General features: G+C 48.5%; 1 protein-coding gene across 1 annotated transcript in view; it reads right to left on the bottom strand.

Annotated features, from left to right (window-relative positions):
* Nucleotides 1-15263: 15263 nt before the first annotated feature.
* PEPD (peptidase D) overlaps nucleotides 15264-20582 on the bottom strand; it is a 270142-nt gene continuing 264823 nt past the window's right edge. Inside the window, exon 15 of the mRNA XM_086950268.1 lies at nucleotides 15264-15686. Within this exon, the coding sequence (XP_086806394.1) occupies nucleotides 15543-15686 (144 nt within the window). The 3' untranslated portion in view covers nucleotides 15264-15542. The remainder of the gene's footprint in view (nucleotides 15687-20582) is intronic.

Here is a 20582-nt window from a genome sequence, read left to right as displayed (position 1 = left end):
ATCACCCTTTTCAAGTGCACGTCCAAATCATCGTCTGTAAGATAGATGTCATCGACATAAGATAATGCCTCATCATCGTACGTTTGCAGTAAATCTGTTACTCTGGTTGAAAATAACCCTGGACTATTCTTGAATCCCTGGGGGAGACGACAACATTGTCGTGGTGTCCCCATAATTTAGAAAGTGGTCAAATGCCTGCTTTCAGGTGCAATATTTTAACAGAAAAACCCATTTGAAATATCTAATGTGGTTTTATATTTTTTCCACACAATGTTATTCATCAATGCTGCACTGTGTGCATTTTGTACTGCAAATGTTTTGCAACAGGAGTTTAAATGTCTGTAATCCAATACCAGACGATATGAATTGTCTGGCTTGGAGACAGGCAACAAAGGATTGTTCATTGACGAGGTGCATGTTTCAATCACCCCTTGGTATTAAAGTTGATTTAAAATCTCCCTGACCTGCTTTTTAGCTTCTTGCTTAACTGGATACTGCCTCTGAGCTGTAGGTTGATTTTTTAACTGGATTTTATGGTGAGGAGAGCCCTCATCCCATCCCACATGATTTTTGTATAATGCTGGAGCCTGGGCCACAACCCATTTTTTGGCATATGTGTATTTTTTATAAATTGGAATGTGATTTGAGAAGGCTGGCATAATTATCTCTTCGCCATGTGGGCACTCCTTGACAAATTCAGGTGGCCAGTCTTGTTCAGCTAGAATAATGTCAAAGCCCTTAGAGAGCTTCTCCCAAAAGAGTGCTCTTATTTTTCTAGGTATGTCCCCCTCCATCTGGAGTGTTACTTCATATAACTTGTGGGGTACACTAACCCTGGTGTCTGCAGTTTCAACTTGAATGCATTCATTCAAGTCCACTGTCTTCAGATGATCCATCAGGATCCTGCGAACTATGGTGACTTCTGCTGCGCTGTCTAGCATTGTCTGGGCCCACTCCCCGTTCTTGAGTTGTGTCCTCAAGGTCCTCAGCAGGTTTGATTTTTATGCTCTCTACCTTCTTTTTGGTGAATTGAGTTTTCTTATTTTTTTGGAACGTGCTGTTCTTCTTTAGACTTCACGCGTTCCTCTTTCTGTTCTGATAGTCTTCTCCTCTCGGATTTCTGCGAGGAAGTCTGAACGGTACAAGAGGAACGTGTATCAGTATCTTAAAGTATCCCTATTTCTATGGTTAAACCTTTTTTCAGATCTTCCTCTGGACTGAAAACATTTCTCTTTAGAAAGTGTTTGTTTATTATTTTCCCACTTCTTTTTAGGAATAGTGAGATTATTTTATATAAACACCTTTTCAGGATTTTCTGTTAATTTGGGTTTTACTGGTTTCCCCCCAAACTATCTCTTCCTAGTTCTTCATATGATTTTTCAATAATTCTTGCAAGCTCACATGGTTGGTCTGTTATATCTGTTTCTTTTAACTTTTGGCGGATTGCCACGGATGCTGCTTCACCTTTAATGATAGTTAATAATATAGCCGAGACCTGTTTGAAATCTTTCAGTAATTTCATACCCAGATTTAAGGCCGGTTCTGGAACATATTCATTTTGAATCTGCCTCAGAAGTCTGGTATTGGCGCCATGGACGGTACACCATGTGTTTTTGTGTAGATTGAAGCAAAGACTGTACCCCAAGTGTCACAGTCCTCCACATGTGGTGCTATCCCCATTGGTAAACAGATTGTCAGAATTCTGTGTTTCTCATTAGGTGTACTATCAGGGTATACTGCCTCAATTTGAATAATTTTTTGTGCTACCCAAAATGGAATTTGTTCTCTTTTGGCAGGCAATCTACCAATGACAGATTGTAAAGTCTGTGGAGTGATTTTGTATTCCCCTGGTGAGGGGTGTGTTGTGGAATCCTTACAGTAGGTTGTACTGTTAAGGTCCGCATGACATATTGAACCAATTGTCTATGTATTTTAATTAACGGTTTCAGCTGGGCTAACAGTTCTCGACCTGTCATATTATCTATGTCAGGATGTGGTGTATAGCTGGCTAGTACCGGCCATGCAGCTCCTGGTCTACCTAGTGGACAGAGCATCGTAATGTGATTTTCATGTTTTAGGGTGCCTTTAAACCAGAGCTGATGCTCTTGGTAAGTTAATGGAATTTCAATGTCCTCGTAAGGAACATATTCCTCTGGAGGTTCCTCTACTTTGTAGTAGTGGAACTTGTGTGTTCCTCCATCTGCTGGAGGAAAGTGAATCCATGAATAGAATACCTCTGTTTGCCGATAATCATGTGCCTCTATAACAAAGATTACTTTAACACCTCTCGCTGATACTCCATTATTTATCAGTTTGTAGGTTATAGTTTTTCTTACATTTATCGGGATGTTTATAACATCTGGGTCATTTTGTAGCCTATTTCTGTCATCTGAAACTGCTTGAGCTGCTGCTGCAGCTAATTCTTCGTCAGACATCATTATTTTACTGACTGAAAAAGTTTGCAGAATAGGTTCAAGGCAACAAAGATTAGGTGCACAATATTTTGGAACACTGTATCCTTCAACGTTGAACAAACCAAAAACAAATACATAGGATTTTCATCATACTCAGTTTTGGCGGATATTAACCTTTTACTCACTCCAGATGTCTATTGGAGTATTTTACGGGGAAAAAGGGGTCTGTGTGAAAAGCACGACTGAGTTACTCTAGTATCTAGCGTTAAATATATCGCCTTACCAAACGTTGGGCGCCATGTAGTGTAGTTCCTATATTCCCAATAGGCTCTGCGCATTGGAATAACATATACTATAGATTAGACGTAGGCCTGAGGTCGACTAGGTCTCTATCATATATATTAGACTTAATAGTGAGTGCCAGCTAGCTCAGAGGTCACTAGAAACTTTCTCGAATAAACAAGAAGGGATTAGTTTCTGACAACCGCATAAAAATTACAACTTTGTTTCCCCAGGATAAGAAACGTATCTCTAGAGTCGCTGAAACAATAGATAGCTATTTTACTCATTCAATTGTGCATGCTTCATTTCACCAGAGGTGCTGAGAAAATAGAGAGACAGGCGTTTTCAATAAAAAGTATTTATTGAACAGTCTTCTTTCTCAAGCTTAAGAAATGTACTGCTACAATCGTAATACTGGTTATAAAGTTTAAGGCATATAATACGAACAGTATTATGAAGTAGTACTGTAAAAGCATGATATGGTTTCTAAGCCATAAGTTGCCTAAAACATATAAAATACATACAGTAATAAAATAATGACTAAAAGTACTCAACTGGTGCTTCTAAAATACGCCTACCCCGGTGTCCCTAACCTAAGTCTAGTACGAGGGAAGGAGTAAGTGAGGAGTAGCTTAAGTTTAGTATTTCTCTGCCAAGGATCTATCCAAGAATTCTCTAAGGGTCTAATCAGCTCCGTACCTTGGTTTTAGAATGAAGGAGGTCTTGTATCTCTCTCTCAGGACTCTATTTTCCAGCAACCCACAAGGGTAGCCTGGAAACACTGTAGTTGGATTTCTCGGCCAGAGAAAAGACAGCGTCTCTCAGTGCGTCAGCTGGAGGGTCGGCTTCCTTCGGCTCTTGCTGCTGCAGGGCGTTGGGCAAGTAGTTAGTCGATCTGCTCCAAACCACTGTGTGTTTGGGCAAATGTAGGCATATTTATACTTTGAAGGTGCCGAGTTTGACGTATGATTGGACTTAATAATGTCACTCAAAGGCCCAATTCTGTGAAAACTCCATGATTTCCTAGATAAATTAGTATTCAGGCGAGGGGAAGTCCCTAGCTGCTGAAGGCGGGTTTTTCTAAGAAATCATTGTTGATTCTCGGAACTTAGTGGAAGTAGCCATGCCGTATTTGGGCTGCATAGGGTCAGTCTAAATATGGTAATGATTCTTATGCCTATATAAGGTTCAGATAATTTATACCTATATAAGGGCATGAATCGGGAACATTACACTAGGGTCCTAGATTCATTTACAACACCCTATGAGGGTTTTCGTTTTCCAGGATGTTGTTACTTTATTTTCAGGCAGCATAATAGTCCTGTGCATAATTTGAATTGAATTGCATCCGGGTGTTTATAGCGGGGCACAATTGGGTTGTGGCTAAAGGCAGTGCTAATTTCTCTCAGTGGGACAGTTAGGTGTTCAGTGTGGGAAAGGATGTAGTATTATGGCCAGAGCTGCCGGATTTGGTACTGGGGAACCAGATTCAGCCTTCATAACCAGTCCACCTGACCACTCTCCTGAGGGAGCACATTCCCATGCTAGACTTTAAAAGCCATAGCTAGACCTTAGAAGCCCTGGTGTCTTAGCACCTTGAAGGTCTGTCCACCACAATCCATACGGAAGTATTCCTCCAGTCTTGTGGGCAGGCCTAGGATGCAGTACACCTTAGAGTAACAGTGACCCCGTCATTGAGGTCACAGGGCCCTTGAGGTCAGTCTGCCTCATCCACTGGTACCTCCATTGGCCTTGTCTCAGCAGGAGTTGTGCAACTCACTAGGGTTCGGCAATGCAGGATTTGCACGAACACCAAACTAAGGAGCATATTTAAGAGGGAATGTCGAAGCGTTGCGTTAAGCAAACATTGCTTTTTTTTATTTTCTTTTATTGTGATGAAAGCAGGTTATTCTGTACAGTGCCTCTTATGAGGGATCATGTAGCCGAGCAACAATTAACCAGGCAGCGCCTCACACATCCATTCAGCCCACATCCCGGGGGCCGGGCGGCAATACACATCCATGTCATCTGACTACTGCTGCCCAAAGAACAAATCGAGCAAACTGTACTTACAATCAATGCGGAAATGGTCATCACTTTTACGTTCCCCCCCCCCCCCTCAAAACTTTTTTTTCATGAAAGTATATACATTAAATATGTTTCATAACAACTGAACCATTTGGTCATTTAAGGCAGCAACGATACTTCTATACCCCTCTCCATCTCCTTCAGATTCCAAAGATCCATCCCCGCTTGTTGCATCGCATAATCAGTGCCTCCGGGCACCCCTTATGTAGAACTTGGATCCCCCCGGGCCCCCCCATCTCTGCCCTCTGAGAGTTAAATAGCCTAGACCTCTCTTCCCTCCCCTCCCAGCCCCCCGTCTACTCCATGGTAGTGTCGCCATTTTGCCCAGACTCTGCGGAATTTTTTAGGGCATCCCCTTGCCTTTTACGGCACTCTTTCAGCTGCCATATAGAGGTCTAGCCCTCTCCTTTATTTCTCTATGTGCGGTGGCTCCTGCGCTCCCCAGTGTTTTGCAATGTCCCTTTTCGCTACCACCAGTGCAAGTACTAGGAAAGTGATGAGTGTGCGCGGGAGGTCAACCTCATTGGTCATACCCAGCAACGCCAACTTAGGCTCCTGTTGGAGTGGAACTCCCAGAACCTCTCCCAGTTCTGTAAATATGTGTGTCCAATAGATTTGTATTCTGTCATACGCCCATATAGTGTGGAAGAAGTCTCCCTCCTGCTGCAGCGGGAGTCTGCCACTCTCCCCATACGGAGGAGACGTTGTCTATCATAGTACGTTCTGTGGAGCACATTAAGTTGAATGAGGCGTAATCTTGATTTGATCGCCACCTCCCTGGGGTGCATCAGGACCATTTCCCAATCTAGGTCTTCCATCTCTCCTACCTCTGGCTCCCATAGGCCTCTGAGCTTTGCCAGATCCCCCGAGCATGTTGTTCGTTAGGGTCTTGTAGGTGAGGGAGACCGCCTGTCCCACTATCTGTTCTTGAAGTAGGCGCCCCTCTAGTGGTGCGTATTCCGGGATATCCCATAACGGGATATTCTGAACCCTCCACGCATTGCGGAACTGGAGGTATTTAAAGAGCTGTGACTCGTGGAGGCCGAAGTCTCCCTGCAGAGCCCTAAAGGTCTTTAGTTCCCCCTTAACAATCACATCTCCTATAGTGGAGATGCCTATATCGTCCCATCGTTGGAATCTGCGTAATTTATTGAGCTCTGTCAGCCAGTGACAGTGCCACAGCGCAGTCTGCCGTGTGGGCTTCTTCTCCCACCCCATACCTTTCGTGGCTGTGAGGGTCTGGACCGTTGCCGGGAGGAGCCGAGCCCGTCCGGTGCCACCATATAGGTAGCTTAGTAGGTTCTTAGGCGACATTTTATGTCTCTCCAAGGCATACGTCGGGTGTTCCGCAGGGGTATGCAGCCAGGCATTGATCGGCGTCAGATCTTCCGCCCAGTAGTATGCCTCCAGGTTAGGCAGCGAGATGCCTCCACTATATTGGTGCCTCTGGAGTTTGGCTAGGGCCACCCGTGGTTGCTTACCTAGCCACAGAAAAGTGCGCAGGTCCGAATGGATTCTATTGAACACCGCAATAGGTATCGGATAGTACTCGCTTTGCAGCGCATAAAGAAATTTAGGTAGGATGATCATTTTGTACATGGCCACTCAACCCAGGAGTGTAAGTGGGAGCTGTCTCCAACGGTCCATGTCAGCTACCGCATTTAATATGATACGCTCCAGATTCTTCTGGAACGATAAGGCCACATTCGAGGTGATGTAGACTCCGAGAAACTGAAAGCCTTCAGTAGTGGTCAGCAGTCGCTCTGGCAGCCATCCCCATCGGTCCTGTCCCCCTGCGTCGTACAGGATGGACTTTTGCCAATTTATGGTGTGACCAGCCCTCCCGCCATATAGTGCTAATTCCTGCAATAGCTCCGGGACTGTGGTCTCCGGTCTCGTTATGTAGAGGAGGACATCGTCCGCATATAGCGAAATCTTTTCTTGGCCATGCTCAGTACCTGGTCTCATAAAGCCTGTTATGTCCTCGTTCTGTCTGATCCTGGCTGCCAGTATCTCGATGGTAAGCGTACAGAGGAAGGGAGAGAGGGGGTACCCCTGTCAGGTACCCCTCCGGATCGGGAATTCTCAGGACAGTCTGCCATTCACCCGCACCCTCGCTCTCGGGGTAGTATAGAGGAACTGGACCCACCTCTGGAATTTTGGGCCAAAGCCAAATTTCTGAAGCACCGCCGTGAGAAAAGGCCAATGTACAGCGTCAAAGGCTTTTTCGGCGTCAAGGGAGAGGAACCAGTGGGGTTCAACTCGTTCCCTCACCTCCTGTAACCAATTGTGTGTCCTTCTCAGATTCAGTTTAGTCGCCCTATCTGGTAGGAAGCCGGACTGATCCAAGAGTATGAGGTCCGGTATGACCGATCTCAATCGGCCTGCCAGGATTGTCGCTAGGATTTTTATCTCCATGTTCAAGAGAGAAATCGGGCGGTAGGATGCACAGTCCTCCCGAGGCTTGCCTTCTTTATAAATCAGAACTATCGTGGCCGAGGAGAGATCGGGGGTAGCTCCCCTTCCTGATAAGTGTCAGAGAAGAGACTCTTGAGGTGACGTGACAGGAGGTCCGCCGTGAGTTAAAAAAATTCTGCGGGAAAGCCATTGGGCCCCGGAGTTTTCCCCGGTTTCAATTTAGCAATGGCTTCAGTTATGTCATCTGTCGAGATGTCCGCCTCTAGGCCCACAAGAGCTTCTGGAGACAGCACCGGAATGTCTGTCCGAGACATGTAGCTCAATGCCTCGTCGCTTGTCCCCAAGGCCTGCGCTACATAGAAACCTTCATAATGAGTGGCGAAAACATTGGTTATCTCCACGTCTGCACAGACTAGCACCTCCTCACTGTTTCTAATAGTGTCCACCCATTTCGCCACTCTCTCCTTTTTACTAAGCCACGCCAGTAGCTTGCCGGACTGTCACCCACGTCGTAAAGACGGTGGAGGGTGGCAAGGGACTGCGTCTTCACCTCATTAGTTACCAGCTCTCTGTACCGCCTCTGGGCGTCTAACTACCGTCTAAGGGTTTCAGAGTTCCTTGCGCGTTGGTACTCCCTTTCCAATTCTAGTACCGTTTGTTCCACAGCAGTGACGTTGGCATGGCCCTTACGCCTTTCCTCCCTCAGCCTGCCTCGTATTCTGTCTCTTAAGACCGGTTTTAGGGCTTCCCAGAATGTGACCCCGGAGTCCACCGTACCCTCGTTCTCTGCCACGTAGACCTTGATGTCAGCTCTAAGACCACTGACTATAGCTGCGTTTTGCAGGTCCCAGGCCGCAAGGCGCCAGGAGGTATCCATCGTGCCACGACGTCCTCCCACCCTCACGAACAAAGGCGAGTGGTCAGACACACCTCTGGCATTATATTCCGCAGTATCAGTATCCCTCAAGTATTGTCTGGACATGAAGATATAATCTAGTCTCGAGAACACCTTATGTGCCCCTGAGTAATACGAGTAAGCTGTTTGGGTAGGGTGGAGCCACCTCCATATATCCAGAAGTCCTAAATTGTGCATCTTGCGCGGTCTGGTTCTCCCCTCTACCCGTAGCCCCTGACCGGTCTCGTTGTACCTCCATGACATCATTAAAGTCTCCCCCCACCACTTGGATCGTGCAGCTGAGTCTAGCAGAATAGTGGCTATAGCCTTAAGTGTTCATGCCTGTAGTTTGGGTGGGGCATACACTGAGATTATTGTGTAGATGCTCCTATTCCATGATCCCTGCACCCCTACGTATGTTCCTAGTGGATCCACCCAAGTTCGAGTTATATGAAATGGTGAGGTCTTTTTGATGAAAACCGCCACCCCTCTGGAGTCCGACGTGTACCCTGCATGAGCCAGAACTCTATAGCGACCCCTTGCAATGAAAGCACACTGTGTTCCTTTGAGATGGGTTTCTTGCAAGAGAGTGATGTCTGGGTCTACTCTTTTGATGTAGGCATTCACAAGCCCTCTCTTAATCTTAGCTCCTAGTCCATTGACATTCCAAGACAGGATGCTAACTCCCCTATCCCCAAAGCTTGCTGTGTCTAGAGTGTGTGTCATTGGAGCCCCAGGTATTGCTTTGAGGGCGGATACTCCACTATTCGTATGGGGCAATCCCCTGTGTATGAGGGTCGTGTCAAATCTCAGCATGTTTCCCTGCGTCTTGCAGACTGCTATGCTGCGTCTGTATAGGGTTAGTCTCTGGCCTACCTTTGTGGTGAGCGTGTTCAAAGTATGCTGCTGCCCTGTCCCAACTGCCCCCCCTCCCCAACATTCCCCACTCGAACCCCAACTTGAGTCAACTTGGAAGCCCCCCCCCGCCCACCCCACACCCCACCTCCCTCCCCATCCAGTCGCATCCTGACACAGGACAGGACTATCCGCAGGAGTAGGCCTGTCGCCCGCCCACACATCTCTCCCTTCAGACAGTCAAAAACAGTAAAAACGAAAAGAACAAAAAGGGTGTGTCAACTTGCGTGCTTCCCTATGTCGTGCTGCCATCCCCATTGTCCAGGTGCACCATCGTTCACAATCGGGAGTCTTGCGTGTCCATTACTGAGGCGCTGGTCTGCCCGAGGAATCATGTTCCAGATGTCGGATCGCCTCTACCAGCGGGTGTACCGAGCCCGGCCTCCCCCCCTCTTCCTCTCCTCCAGATGCACGGCTCCCCAAGTCCTCTTCTTCGTCGCCCTCTGAACGGATATCATTTTGGAGACAACTGAATCTCGATCCTGCCACGGATTTGTCCCCTGGCAATGACGATCTCCTGCGCCGCGTGTCCCCTGATCCCGATACGGAGTTGCCGGGGTCTGTTTCTTCACCCTTCGTGACTTCCGCCTCTGTGGCTTTGGCAGTTCCCACTGAGATCTTTGCCTTACTGATCTGTCCAACTCTTCTCTCCCGGCTGTCGCTCTACTGTTAAGGATAGGACGCTCTTCAAGCCACTGCCATGCTTCGTCCGGGTGCGTGAAGAATACCGACTTGTCCTTGTATAGTACCTTGAGTTTAGCGGGGAAGAGGAGCATGTATGAGATATTTAGGGTTCTTAGTTTCGCCTTCACTGCATCGAATGAGCGGCGTTGATTCTGTACATCTTGGCTATAATCTGGGAAAATTATTATAGTCGTGTTTTCCAGTCGGATCTCCCCAGTTTCCTGGCCTCTCTCAGGATCAAGTCTCTATCAGCGAAGTTTAGGAAGCAGGCGATAACCGGCCTCGGTCTCGCCCCTTCAGGCGGTTTTGCCAGAAGGGCCCTATGCGCTCTTTCGATAATGAAGCAGGGGAAGAACTGCGCATCCGGGAAAGTCTTTGTCAGCAAAGTGCGGAGGAACGACGTCATGCTCGTCCCTTCGATTCCTTCTCTGAGACGCACAAAGCACAGGTTGTTGTGTCTTGCCCTGTTTTCGGCATCGTCCACCTTCCACATCAGCTGACGGTGGGATGCTTGCAGCTCCGCCATGTCTTTTTTCAAGGTGGAGATTGAATCCTCATTCTCGCCAATCCTCGTTTCGGTCGCCGTCACCCTGTCGGTCAGTTTGCGGAAATCTTGCCGGAGCAATGACACTTCGGAGCCCACTTCCCCGATTTTGACCTCCAATGCCGCTCGGGACTCCTGGATATCCATCCTGGAAGCCTGGATGGCCTCCATCAGCATGGCCGTGTCGGTCCGTGCCCCAGGTGTCACAGGTAGAGACTCCATCTGGTGTCTTGGCGCCGCGAAGTTATCCATGGGTCCCGGTTTCTGTGTTTTGAGGAGCGTATCTCTCTTGCCCATTGCTGGCCGCTCCTTCGGGGTTATCCCCCCTCCGCCAGAGAGTCTCCTATCCCCTGGGTGTCTCGCGACGGGCCGAACCTTTCTTCGTGTGCTGGTGGTACGGGTATTTAGTCCTGGGCCCCTACAGCCTCCGCAGCTCACCTCCGCTTCTGTTCAGGGACGAACGCGGTCTCCCCCGGGGAAAACCAGATTGAAGAGGCACCCCAACGCAGGCCTCCTAGCCCGGGCCGATATCCCCCAAGGGGCTGGGCAAGTCCCGAATGCAGCGCTGATGGCTACCCCCAGACCGGAGGCCCCTGACCAGGCCCCGGAGCACAAAAGGGTGCCCTCGGAGGGGTAAGGCCCGCCACCGAAGATTCTGTGGCTGCGGCGGGGTTGGCCAGGTCCCTCACCAGCACTACCTCGTGGCTCCGTCCGCTATGTTTGCACGGTGCTCCGGACCGGCTTGAGAGGGGCGGGGGGGGGGGGGGGTGGAAGCGCCCCGATGTCTCGGTGGCGCCGAACCCCCCACCACTCACCGCCCACCCGGATACCCCTCAGTATTCTCCTGATTCTTGCTCTCCTGCCTCAGGGTCGGTGCTGAAGGATCTCCGGGACCGTTTCACCAGTCCGCCTTCACTCCGCCCGCCATATTGGGAAAGGGCGGCTGATCTCGATGTGCCGCGATCGCTCCCACCGTGCCCTCGAATTCACAGCCTCGCTCCGAGTACGGGCGCTTCCTGCGGGCTGCAGACTCCTCTCGGCCTCTGGTGTGTGCCAGCGGCCTCTCGCCCGTTGATCAGGGCTCGGGTTCCGCGGCCGCCGTTTTGGTAAAGGGCGGCCGGTCGCGCTGTGCCGCGATAGCTCCCACCGGGCCCTCGAACTCACCACCTCGCCCCGAGCACGGGCGCTTTCTGCGGTCTGTAGGCTCCTCTCGGCCTCCGGTGTGTGCTAGCGGCCCCCCGCCCGTTGATCAGGGCTCGGGCGCCGCGGCCGCCATTTTGTCTGCGAAGGAGTGTTTCACGGTCTTCCAGCCAAAGTCGAAATAACTCAATGACCCGATCACTTCTCTGCAGGGCGATCAGTCCCGCTGGCTCTGGAGAAGTTGCTGCTCCCGATTCATGGGTCGGGTGCCCTGGGGTATTATTTTAAAGTCGGATTCTGTGGCAGCACGGCGGGAGCTCTGGCGAGGCACTTCCTACCCGGCCATGCTGCTGGCCATGCCCCCGTTAAGCAAACATTGCTAATGCCACGTTCCGCCATATGAAACCAGAGGGATGCGCCGTATTTACAATGATGCAGCACATCCCATTGGAAATGCAATAGGTCTCGCATTAGAAAAGTTGGAGCTTTTGGTTTTGTAAATGACAAATATTTTATTTATTTGTTGGTTTTTAAAATAGCTAAATTGATAGCTTTGTCATTTACAACGCCAATAGTTATAACTTTTGCGAATGTGACACCTATAGCATTTGTAATGCAATGTGTGTTGATAAAACATCAGTTAATTGTGTGTTAAAATATCGATATTCTCATAGATATACATAATTAAAAACCAAAAGTCAAACAACAAATCATTTTCAACAACAGTGGTGGTTGGCACGACAAATATGCCCAAAGCATGCATAACACGCAAATTCTAATGGCTTGTTGACGAGGAAATGTGGTACGTTGCTGGTGCTGTCAACAGTGGGCTGTTTGTTGCTAGGAAAGGATAGCAACGGGAGCCTGGCAATGCTTCTGCTTGCGATGCTGTTTCGTTTGTGCTAACTTTTTTATTTAGATAATGGGGACTACTCACCGGCATCTTTTGTTAGTTGAGTGCTACTTAATGCACATACATGGTGCTGGGGTTAGTTAGTGGTGAAGTTGACTGCTAGCTAGCATGAGATGCAGGTTTCACCGACACCCGTATATTAAGTAAGCGACGCTACGGGGCCTGAGATGGTGTCTCTAGGGGGAACAGAAAGAAGGTCCATCGGGGAAGTACTTGGCTTACACTGACCTGGAAGCCTCGTCTGCCATCTCTACTGCCAGGAAACTTCTGGACCTTCCCAACTGCAACCAGCGAGCACACCGGAAGTGCCAGAGCGGTGCCGCCAATCAGAGCAGCTCGGGGGCATATGGGAGAAGGGGAGGGTCAGCGGTTTCCCGGCAGCTGGAGCGGCCATCTTACTAAAGGTAAATTCTATAGTCGCTGAAAAGAGGCTACGTACGAGCGTGCGGTGAGGTGTTGCTGGGTGTCGTGGAAGTGGTGTGTACATGAAGGAGTGGGCTCTGCATGGAATACACCATGGGGCTTCTAGAAGGGGGCATGGTGGATGGGGGCTGAGCCTTCGGGGGAGAGGGGGGATACACGCGGGGAGAAGCCTCGGAACCTCATGCAAACGGCGGTGGAAAGGGAGCAGTGTCGGCACGAGTGGCATGTACATGAGTACGCCTTCAGGCTCCTGCAAGGGGGGGCATCTAGAAGAGGTGGTCATTTGATAATAAAGCACTGACAGGGCCCGTAGCCACTTGAGGGGAGAGGTTGGGGCAGATAGCAGGAGGGGCCCGAACCTGGAAAAGAAACAGCTGTAGTGAGTGTTGAGGAGAAATGCGACACGGCGGGCAGGGGAGGGGGCGGAGCGGGGAGAGGTGCGACACGGCAGGCAGGGGAGGAGAGTAGGAGGAGGAGGGGGGAGGAGAGTAGGAGGAGGAGGGGGGAGGAGAAATGCAACGCGACATGGCAGGCAGGGGAGGGGGCGGAGCGGGGGTGTGGGAGGAGTGCGGGAACAGACGGCGAGGGGAGGAGAGTAGGAGGAGGAGAGTAGGGGAGGCACGGCCTAGCGGCCGTGCAATCAAGAAGTGAGGGGGCGGGAGAGTAGGCAAGGCAGGCGGCTGGGGGAATGTGCACGCGCTTTTAAGCTCAATGCGCATGCGCATTGAGCTTAAAAGTCACGGGCACTGCAAGGAATCGCCACGATTCCTTGCAAGTTGGATAAAGAGAGGATAAGCCCCCATAGTCTCGCTTGCTCGATGCGCATCGACAGGCGAGACCTAAAAAGTCAAAGTGGTGACTGGTCTTGAAAATGTGTATTTATTAACATAGGTGCCCAGTTAACCTCCTCCCACTATCTGTATATTGAATAGAAGTTAGATTCATCCTTAAAATGTTTTCTGAAGACTATTTTTGCTAAAGTTGAGAGTTTTGACTTTGGGCTGGTTTTTGGGCAGACAATAGTGCGCTTTGGGCTGAATTTGGGCTTATCCTTGAACGTCTTTGGGCTTGAGACGGGTCTCAAAATCTGGCAACACTGATTCTCACCTCGGAGCCGGGTACCGGTGGGAATACATGCCGGATCACCGCATTAAGTAAGTTCTATGCCACACCTCTGCCTATGAGGGTGATACAATGTCTAGTATTCGCTGACACACTGCTCTTTTTTTAGTTGTCCATAATTATTACTTGTGCCGTCACCTTGTGGTTCAGTTTCTATCCATACGCTTAATTAACGAGAGCGCTTCAGACATTTTAGCACTTGCTGACTCCCCACTCATGTACCCTTCCAGACAAACCTTACATAAGGACTATGCTACTCTGGCTTGGCTCTCACCAAATTAAGAGGTCCCATAAACTGTCATACTGCCGTAAGATGAAATGGGTTCTCCATCCAAACTATCCCTCGACCCATCTACCACTTGATTTTTGACACAGGTCACTAACCCCTAAAGGATATGGCACTTACCTCATCAGAACACTTGTGTCTTTTTGCTCCCTAGGCAACAAGAAAAGTTTAATTAAGCGCAAGATAACACAGTACGGAGCCCTGCCATCAGCACAGGACTGACTAATTGTTTCTCCGGTAAGTTTAATTGCTTCCTCCACTCTCACGATTGGGTGCTTAACTACTCTGCCTTCCCCAAGTGAAGCGAAATACATTAATTACGCTTCCATGTCCCCCCTTACACGCTACGGTGTATGTGATTAAATTGTCGCTCTAACATATGTTGTATAGTAATACAACTGGCTCATCAATAGTTGGTTTCATACCCATGTGAAGACCTTACCATTCTGCACATTGCATTAAAAAAAACACCTTTTTAACTACGTCTTGAAACTATTAGCAGGCATCTAATTACTCCTGCCTGACAACCTCCTCTTCCTCAGACACTCGTACTGAAGATGATTTCAAATGTCTGAGATCGAAACGCCGTCAACCTCATAACTAAATTAACTCCTGGTTGTATTATATAAATTCATCAATAGGAGTTCAATGTTATATTTCTTAAGAGTTATATTTGTTTTACTATATTCCACTCACTAAAGCACCTTTCTTTTTCAATTATTCGTGAAAATAAAAAAAAAACAAAAAAAGAATGTTTTGATATTCTGCAATAAATTAATGAATTACACTAACACAAATAAACATTGGAGGTTCTACTTTATACTTGTCCTGTTTCCATTAGAGACTGCATACTGAGCCCCGAATGAAAATGTACGGAACCTATTATTAAATTATTTTTCCTTTCTCTAGAAAGGAACTTGCACGAGGCCATTGGCCCAATTGAACCATTGTTCGCCAAATATATTCCTGGAATCTTAGCCATAATTATTTTAAAGTACAGTATTGGAATGCTTGCACAGACATGGGCACGGAGAGCAAATGTACCCTAGTGTTTCAGAATTTAGATATGAAAACAATGACCACATGTGCGTGTTCACGTGCATGCCTCGCGCTGGCTGCTGGAATAAAAACCACTAATACAAAATGTATGCTTTTAATGAAAGAAAGCAGTTACACAGAATGCATAGTTTATATCTGAATCACCTTAGAGGTATGATCATCTTATAAAAACAGATATTCAGTAATGTTCACATTGTAAAAATCAGCATTTGCATTTCACCAATTCATGCACTCTTGCATTTCAGAGGTTGCTGAAAGGCTGTGCATAGGAGAAGTTTTCATCACAACACTGTAGCTCTGCAAGAAACGCCTGACACAGACGGCTGCTCAGTACCAATGTCTGAATCAATTTAGCAAGTTTAGAACTTTACACTGGCAATGGGATCTGCTGATTTGGTGCTGCCATGAGCCATAAATTCCTCTATCTCCTCCACCGTGCGTGGCACGCATGTCAGTAACTCCATCCCATTGGCTGTCACAGCGATGTCATCCTCGATGCGAACCTGGAAGGCGGGAAAAAAACAGTTACTTGATGCGGGGAACAACCTGTACCGCCCAATAAGCCGTCACTGCGAGACGGCCATGTGCAATGGATCTGGCCATACAGCAATTCTGGTCTTGCATGTTTCTCCTAATAATAATATTAGCGACTATTAATGAATTGTATTTCAGTCATGATGTCAAAAGTACTCGGTTCTATCGGGTGTGGATGGTATATTACAGTAATATAAGTAATCTTTATTGTACAGTTAATGAAAACTCACGATTTAAAAAGAATACTTTCAAACTTGAAAATACATAAATCAGCGTTGTCTCACTTTTTGCATTAGTGATTAAAATTCATGCTTTCAGTTTAGTTTATTGGTGTTATTCTGTGAGCCAGAGTCCCAATCCCTTTTTTGTTTCTTTTTGGGATGCCTGTTTAGGCATTCAGGCAATTCAAGACATAATAAAGTGCTTGTGCTTCAAGGTGCAAAAAAATAACTTAGGCAAACAATCCCGCTTTGCTTTGGCTGTTGGTTTACTCGATAAGGTGTGCTAGCTGCCTGCTAGTCTGCTTCCGCATGTATATTACAGAAACACACAGGGTTTTCAAGGACACTGCTGCTTTTCAAGAACCACTGACTAAGAGACCATGGCCGTCAGTGAAGAGTGATATTTAGATGGTTTCTCAGACTTCAAATCCTATCTCATTCTACAATCTCAACAAAAATGTTGATTACAATCCAGGACCATTGACTGCTGGTGAAACCTGGAGCAGTCAGACTCAGAACAAAATGGTGCCTGTTAACAACAGCGCTACAAAGAAGTCAACTTCCTCTCCTACATTGCTCACCAATGCTGCCTGATTAAGTGAGGGTAAAGCCGGGAATTTCAGCCTATCACGTGTGCCTGGAGCATACTTTACACCAGAACAGCATTGTAGAGCACAAATGAAGAAGCAATGAGGTTTTAATAGTCTTTGTATGGCAGCATTGGTGAGCAATCTGCCCACCTGATAGGGCTGTGTGCCTTTCATGGTTCTGTTGCCATTCTTTTTTTTTTTTAAATTTTTGAAAACCTTTATTGTGCATGAAAAAGGAGGACAAATACGGGCCTACAACCATCAGGCCGGCCACGAAACAGTTGAGCACGAGAGCAAACAATCCAGACCCCCCAGCGGTATCAGGTAGTATAGCAACAAGTAGTAGCAGTTACACAAAATTGAGTCACGCCGCCAAGGAGAAGGAGCAGTGAAGGTTAATTTTAATTTTTTTTTTTTTCCTAAACATAAATCGGTAAAAATTAAGTCAAGGAGAACTGAGTCCATACAGTCCGCTTACAGTACATGCAGGCAGCAATAAACATGGCAGTAGTGATAACACCCAACAATATGGCGGCACAGTTCTAAACAACAGGAGCATCAGTCCGCATTTGCATACCACCCACAGCGCCACCCACTCCTTACAAACCCCCATTACAGACCCAGAACAAAGGAAAGAGAAAATTATAAAGAGATCATAAATAGGCACCATAGAAAGTAACGAAACTAAAACATACCCCCCCACCCTACACACATGCAGAGGCTATGGCCTGCCCCCCCCCCCCCAGCAGAGTGTCTGTCGCCCCATAAACCCGAAATGCAGCAAGAAAAGAGAAAAGGGGAGAGAAAAGGAAGAGAAAGTAAAGTCCAAGATCGGAAGAAATGCAGAAAAGAAAAAGCGTCACTTTTGACATATAGGGAGGAAGACAAGTGTGCAAACTAGTCTATGACCCCCCAAAAATGAAGAAGGTGGGGAGGAGCCAACAATTATCAAGCTCTCTAGGCTCGCGAGCAAGGCAATGGTTAATATCCCAAACGGAGCTTCAAAAGTAAAAGACCTCACAACAGGTATAAGCAAGTAGCCCACCTCCAGACCCCCGTGTCGCCCAGGACCAAGATCCCAACCACGAAGACTAGCAAGAGGATTTTAGAACTGCGGTCGTGAAAGAAGGAAAACATCCCTTCCCCGGTGTGCAATGCACAACAAATACCATAACAGGCCAAGTCGTCACCAGTCAGTAAGCAAGCCAGCGTGTTAGCATCCTCAGCCCTGGCCAGAGCTCCGAAATATCCCCAAACATGTCCACCGCCGTACACTCCTCACCGGCCAGACAAAGGAACAAAATGGCCTCCTCCAGCAGGGAAGGCGAAGAGGAGGAAGGTACAAGCGCCCCCAGTCGACATCACCAGCAGTATACAAATAATCCAATGACTTAGGGAGCAGGAACAGAAATCCGTCCCTGAACTCCCATAGGGGAAGATCTGGGAGGAGGATACATTATACACACATACGAACTCCGCCGGTCCATCAAGCATTCCCCGCCCCATTAGCAACATTAAATTGAGCATCAATAAGCAAGCAATTGGGAAGAGTCAAAGTACAGTCCGTGGCAAAACAGGCCAAATCAGAGGCCACCCCACCTCCACCCACCCGCCCGGGCACCAAACAAAGAAAGTCTCCTAGCCCTGGCCAGATCTGGAACTCGGGAGAACAGGAGAAAATGGCCGCTCGAAGGAGGGGGGAGGTGCATACACGAAGAAAGAATGGCGTCCGGTACCAGGAAAGGAATCCCCCTCGGTCTCAGTCATATCTGGCATAGTCCAGCCGTGAAAGTCACGAGGCAAGGCGGCCAAAATCCAAGACAAGTATGCTGGTACTGAAGCTGGAGGGCAGGACACTAGTAGCCAAATCCCCGTCATCTCGAAGAATCGCACACAGTCAAGCACTGAGCAGGGGGGAAACACTGTATCGGTGACAGTACTATTAAGTGGCAACACTCCGCCACCAGCCACAGCAATAGTTACTGTATCAGCCACTGCTTCTCTCTGAGACAATGTTGCGATAGTAGGCTGTGAGAACTCCTGGCCGGAGTTTTGTAGGAGATAGTCCCCTCGCTGCTGGCTGGAAGTTTGGGTGCATACATCGAGTCGTGACCCCAGCGCGCTATAGCCATTCTTCATCGCTGCACGTAACTCACCCAGGGCTGCCATCACGTCTGCAAGGGTGGGTTCAGGCTGTGAAGTCCCCATGTCGGCAGCCCTGTAGGAAAATTATACACCGACCCCTCTTCCGCCGGGGAGCTAGCTGCTTTCAGGGGGGATGTGTGGATTTCCTTTTAGCAGCAAACCGCCGGTATCGCCATCTTGTCCGCTTCCCAGCGAGATAGTGTGGGGGGAGATCCAAAGAAGCAGCGGGGCGCGATCAGGCAGCTATCAGCCGTCCCCAGGCTAGCGTTCTTCAGTCCAATCGAAAACAATGCTGGAAGGTCTACAGTTGCGCGGTGAGGCAATCGGAACCGGGTAGGGCGCACAATCATCAGCCAGAATGACTTGGGGAACGGAGCATGGCGGCCGAGAACAAAGGACCAGCTAGTCCGGAGCCTCCGTCCTCCGTCACCGTGTTATCCCAGGGCGTGCACAGTGGTTGCTGTCGGCAGGCTACGCACAGACCGTAACCCCACAGGGAAGAGCCGTGCAGTCGAACCACCCCCGCAGCAGAGCAACCGCGGAAGGGGACGTGAGGTCCGCAACGCGTTGCGGAGCAAGCTGGGCCCCGGGCCGGGGCTCATCCGTCCACTGCTTCGGATCCCGGGCGGGTGGAGAGGCCGGCGGAGCACCGGTAGCATCAGCTTCGTTGCCCGCACCTTTCAGGATAAAAACTGGAAAGCAAGGCAATCAGGATCGTGGTGCGGGAATCCGGGGCCGGCGGAGCCGAAGGCTGCACGTCCGCTCAGGTCGCCATCTTGGCTCCTCCCTCTCTGTTGCCATTCTTAACTGATCCCACTGTCTTAATTTAAGACATACTTCCTTGCTCACATGCCACGCTAGTTTGGACCCAGCCAAATGCAAATCAGGCTTGGCCCTGCTCCTCATGGGAACAGTCCGACCCGAACTGCCAAGCCAGGCCTTCCTGGGACTGGTTTCGGGCAACACAGTGCTTTCTTTTCAGGTGGGACGGAGAGGCCGGGACGAGCAAGCAAGGATGGGGTTATGGGCAAGCAAAGACTGTGGGGAGGGGTTGGGGGAATGGGACAGCAAACATAGACTAATGGTGGTTGGGAGGGGAAATCAGCAAGTGGAAAAAAATTACCTCAATCACAGTGCAAGCAGCTGCCGGAGACCAATTAAGTTTGAATCAATCTGTGCTTAGTCCACGTTCCACAGTAAGAAACGGAAGCAAAGCTTGGCCTCTGCTGGCCAGTTAAGAGGTAGCAATGCAGAGTGACACGGAAGCCAACAAATGGTATGTAAAGGGTGGACTGCAAGCCCTTTTTGTAAACAATAGTGTTTTGCAAACAAGAGTGCATGGTTCATGCAGGCGCAATATTAAAAAGAGGCCAAACCCCAATTTAAAGTTCTCAGGAATGAAAATGACAAACCACAGTTCAAATAATGGGCCGCTAAATAACGGACATACTTACGCTGTGGGTGCTGCACGTTATCAGACTTGCAGAATTAAACATTGTTATGTTAATGTTAATGTTAATGGGTGACTTATATAGCGCACGGCTACTCCAAGGAGTGTCCCGGCGCTTTCTGACCCATAGCTGAAAAAGGAGATGAAAAACAGAAACATAACAAATTACTGACTGTAGAGCCAAGTTTTCAAGGCCTTTCTAAAGGCAAGCAGATTGGAGGTACGGCGAAGATCAACGGGAAAGGAGTTCCATAGTTTGGGGGCGAGATATTTAAAGGAACGTCCACCTATCCTGACTTTCCTAATGGAAGGAAACGTTGCCAGGCCAAGACATTCAGATCGGAGAGATCTGGTGGGTTTGTAGAGAGAGAGCCGTTTCTGAATGTACGAGGCCTCTACCAAATGAAGTGCCTTATGGGCCAGTGTGAGAGCTTTGAATGTAATCCGCTTCTTGACAGG

Source organism: Lissotriton vulgaris, unplaced genomic scaffold (assembly GCF_964263255.1).
Source record: "Lissotriton vulgaris unplaced genomic scaffold, aLisVul1.2 SCAFFOLD_2274, whole genome shotgun sequence".
Classification (NCBI taxonomy): Eukaryota; Metazoa; Chordata; class Amphibia; order Caudata; family Salamandridae; genus Lissotriton; species Lissotriton vulgaris.
This window is presented reverse-complemented; position numbering and strand designations above follow the sequence as displayed.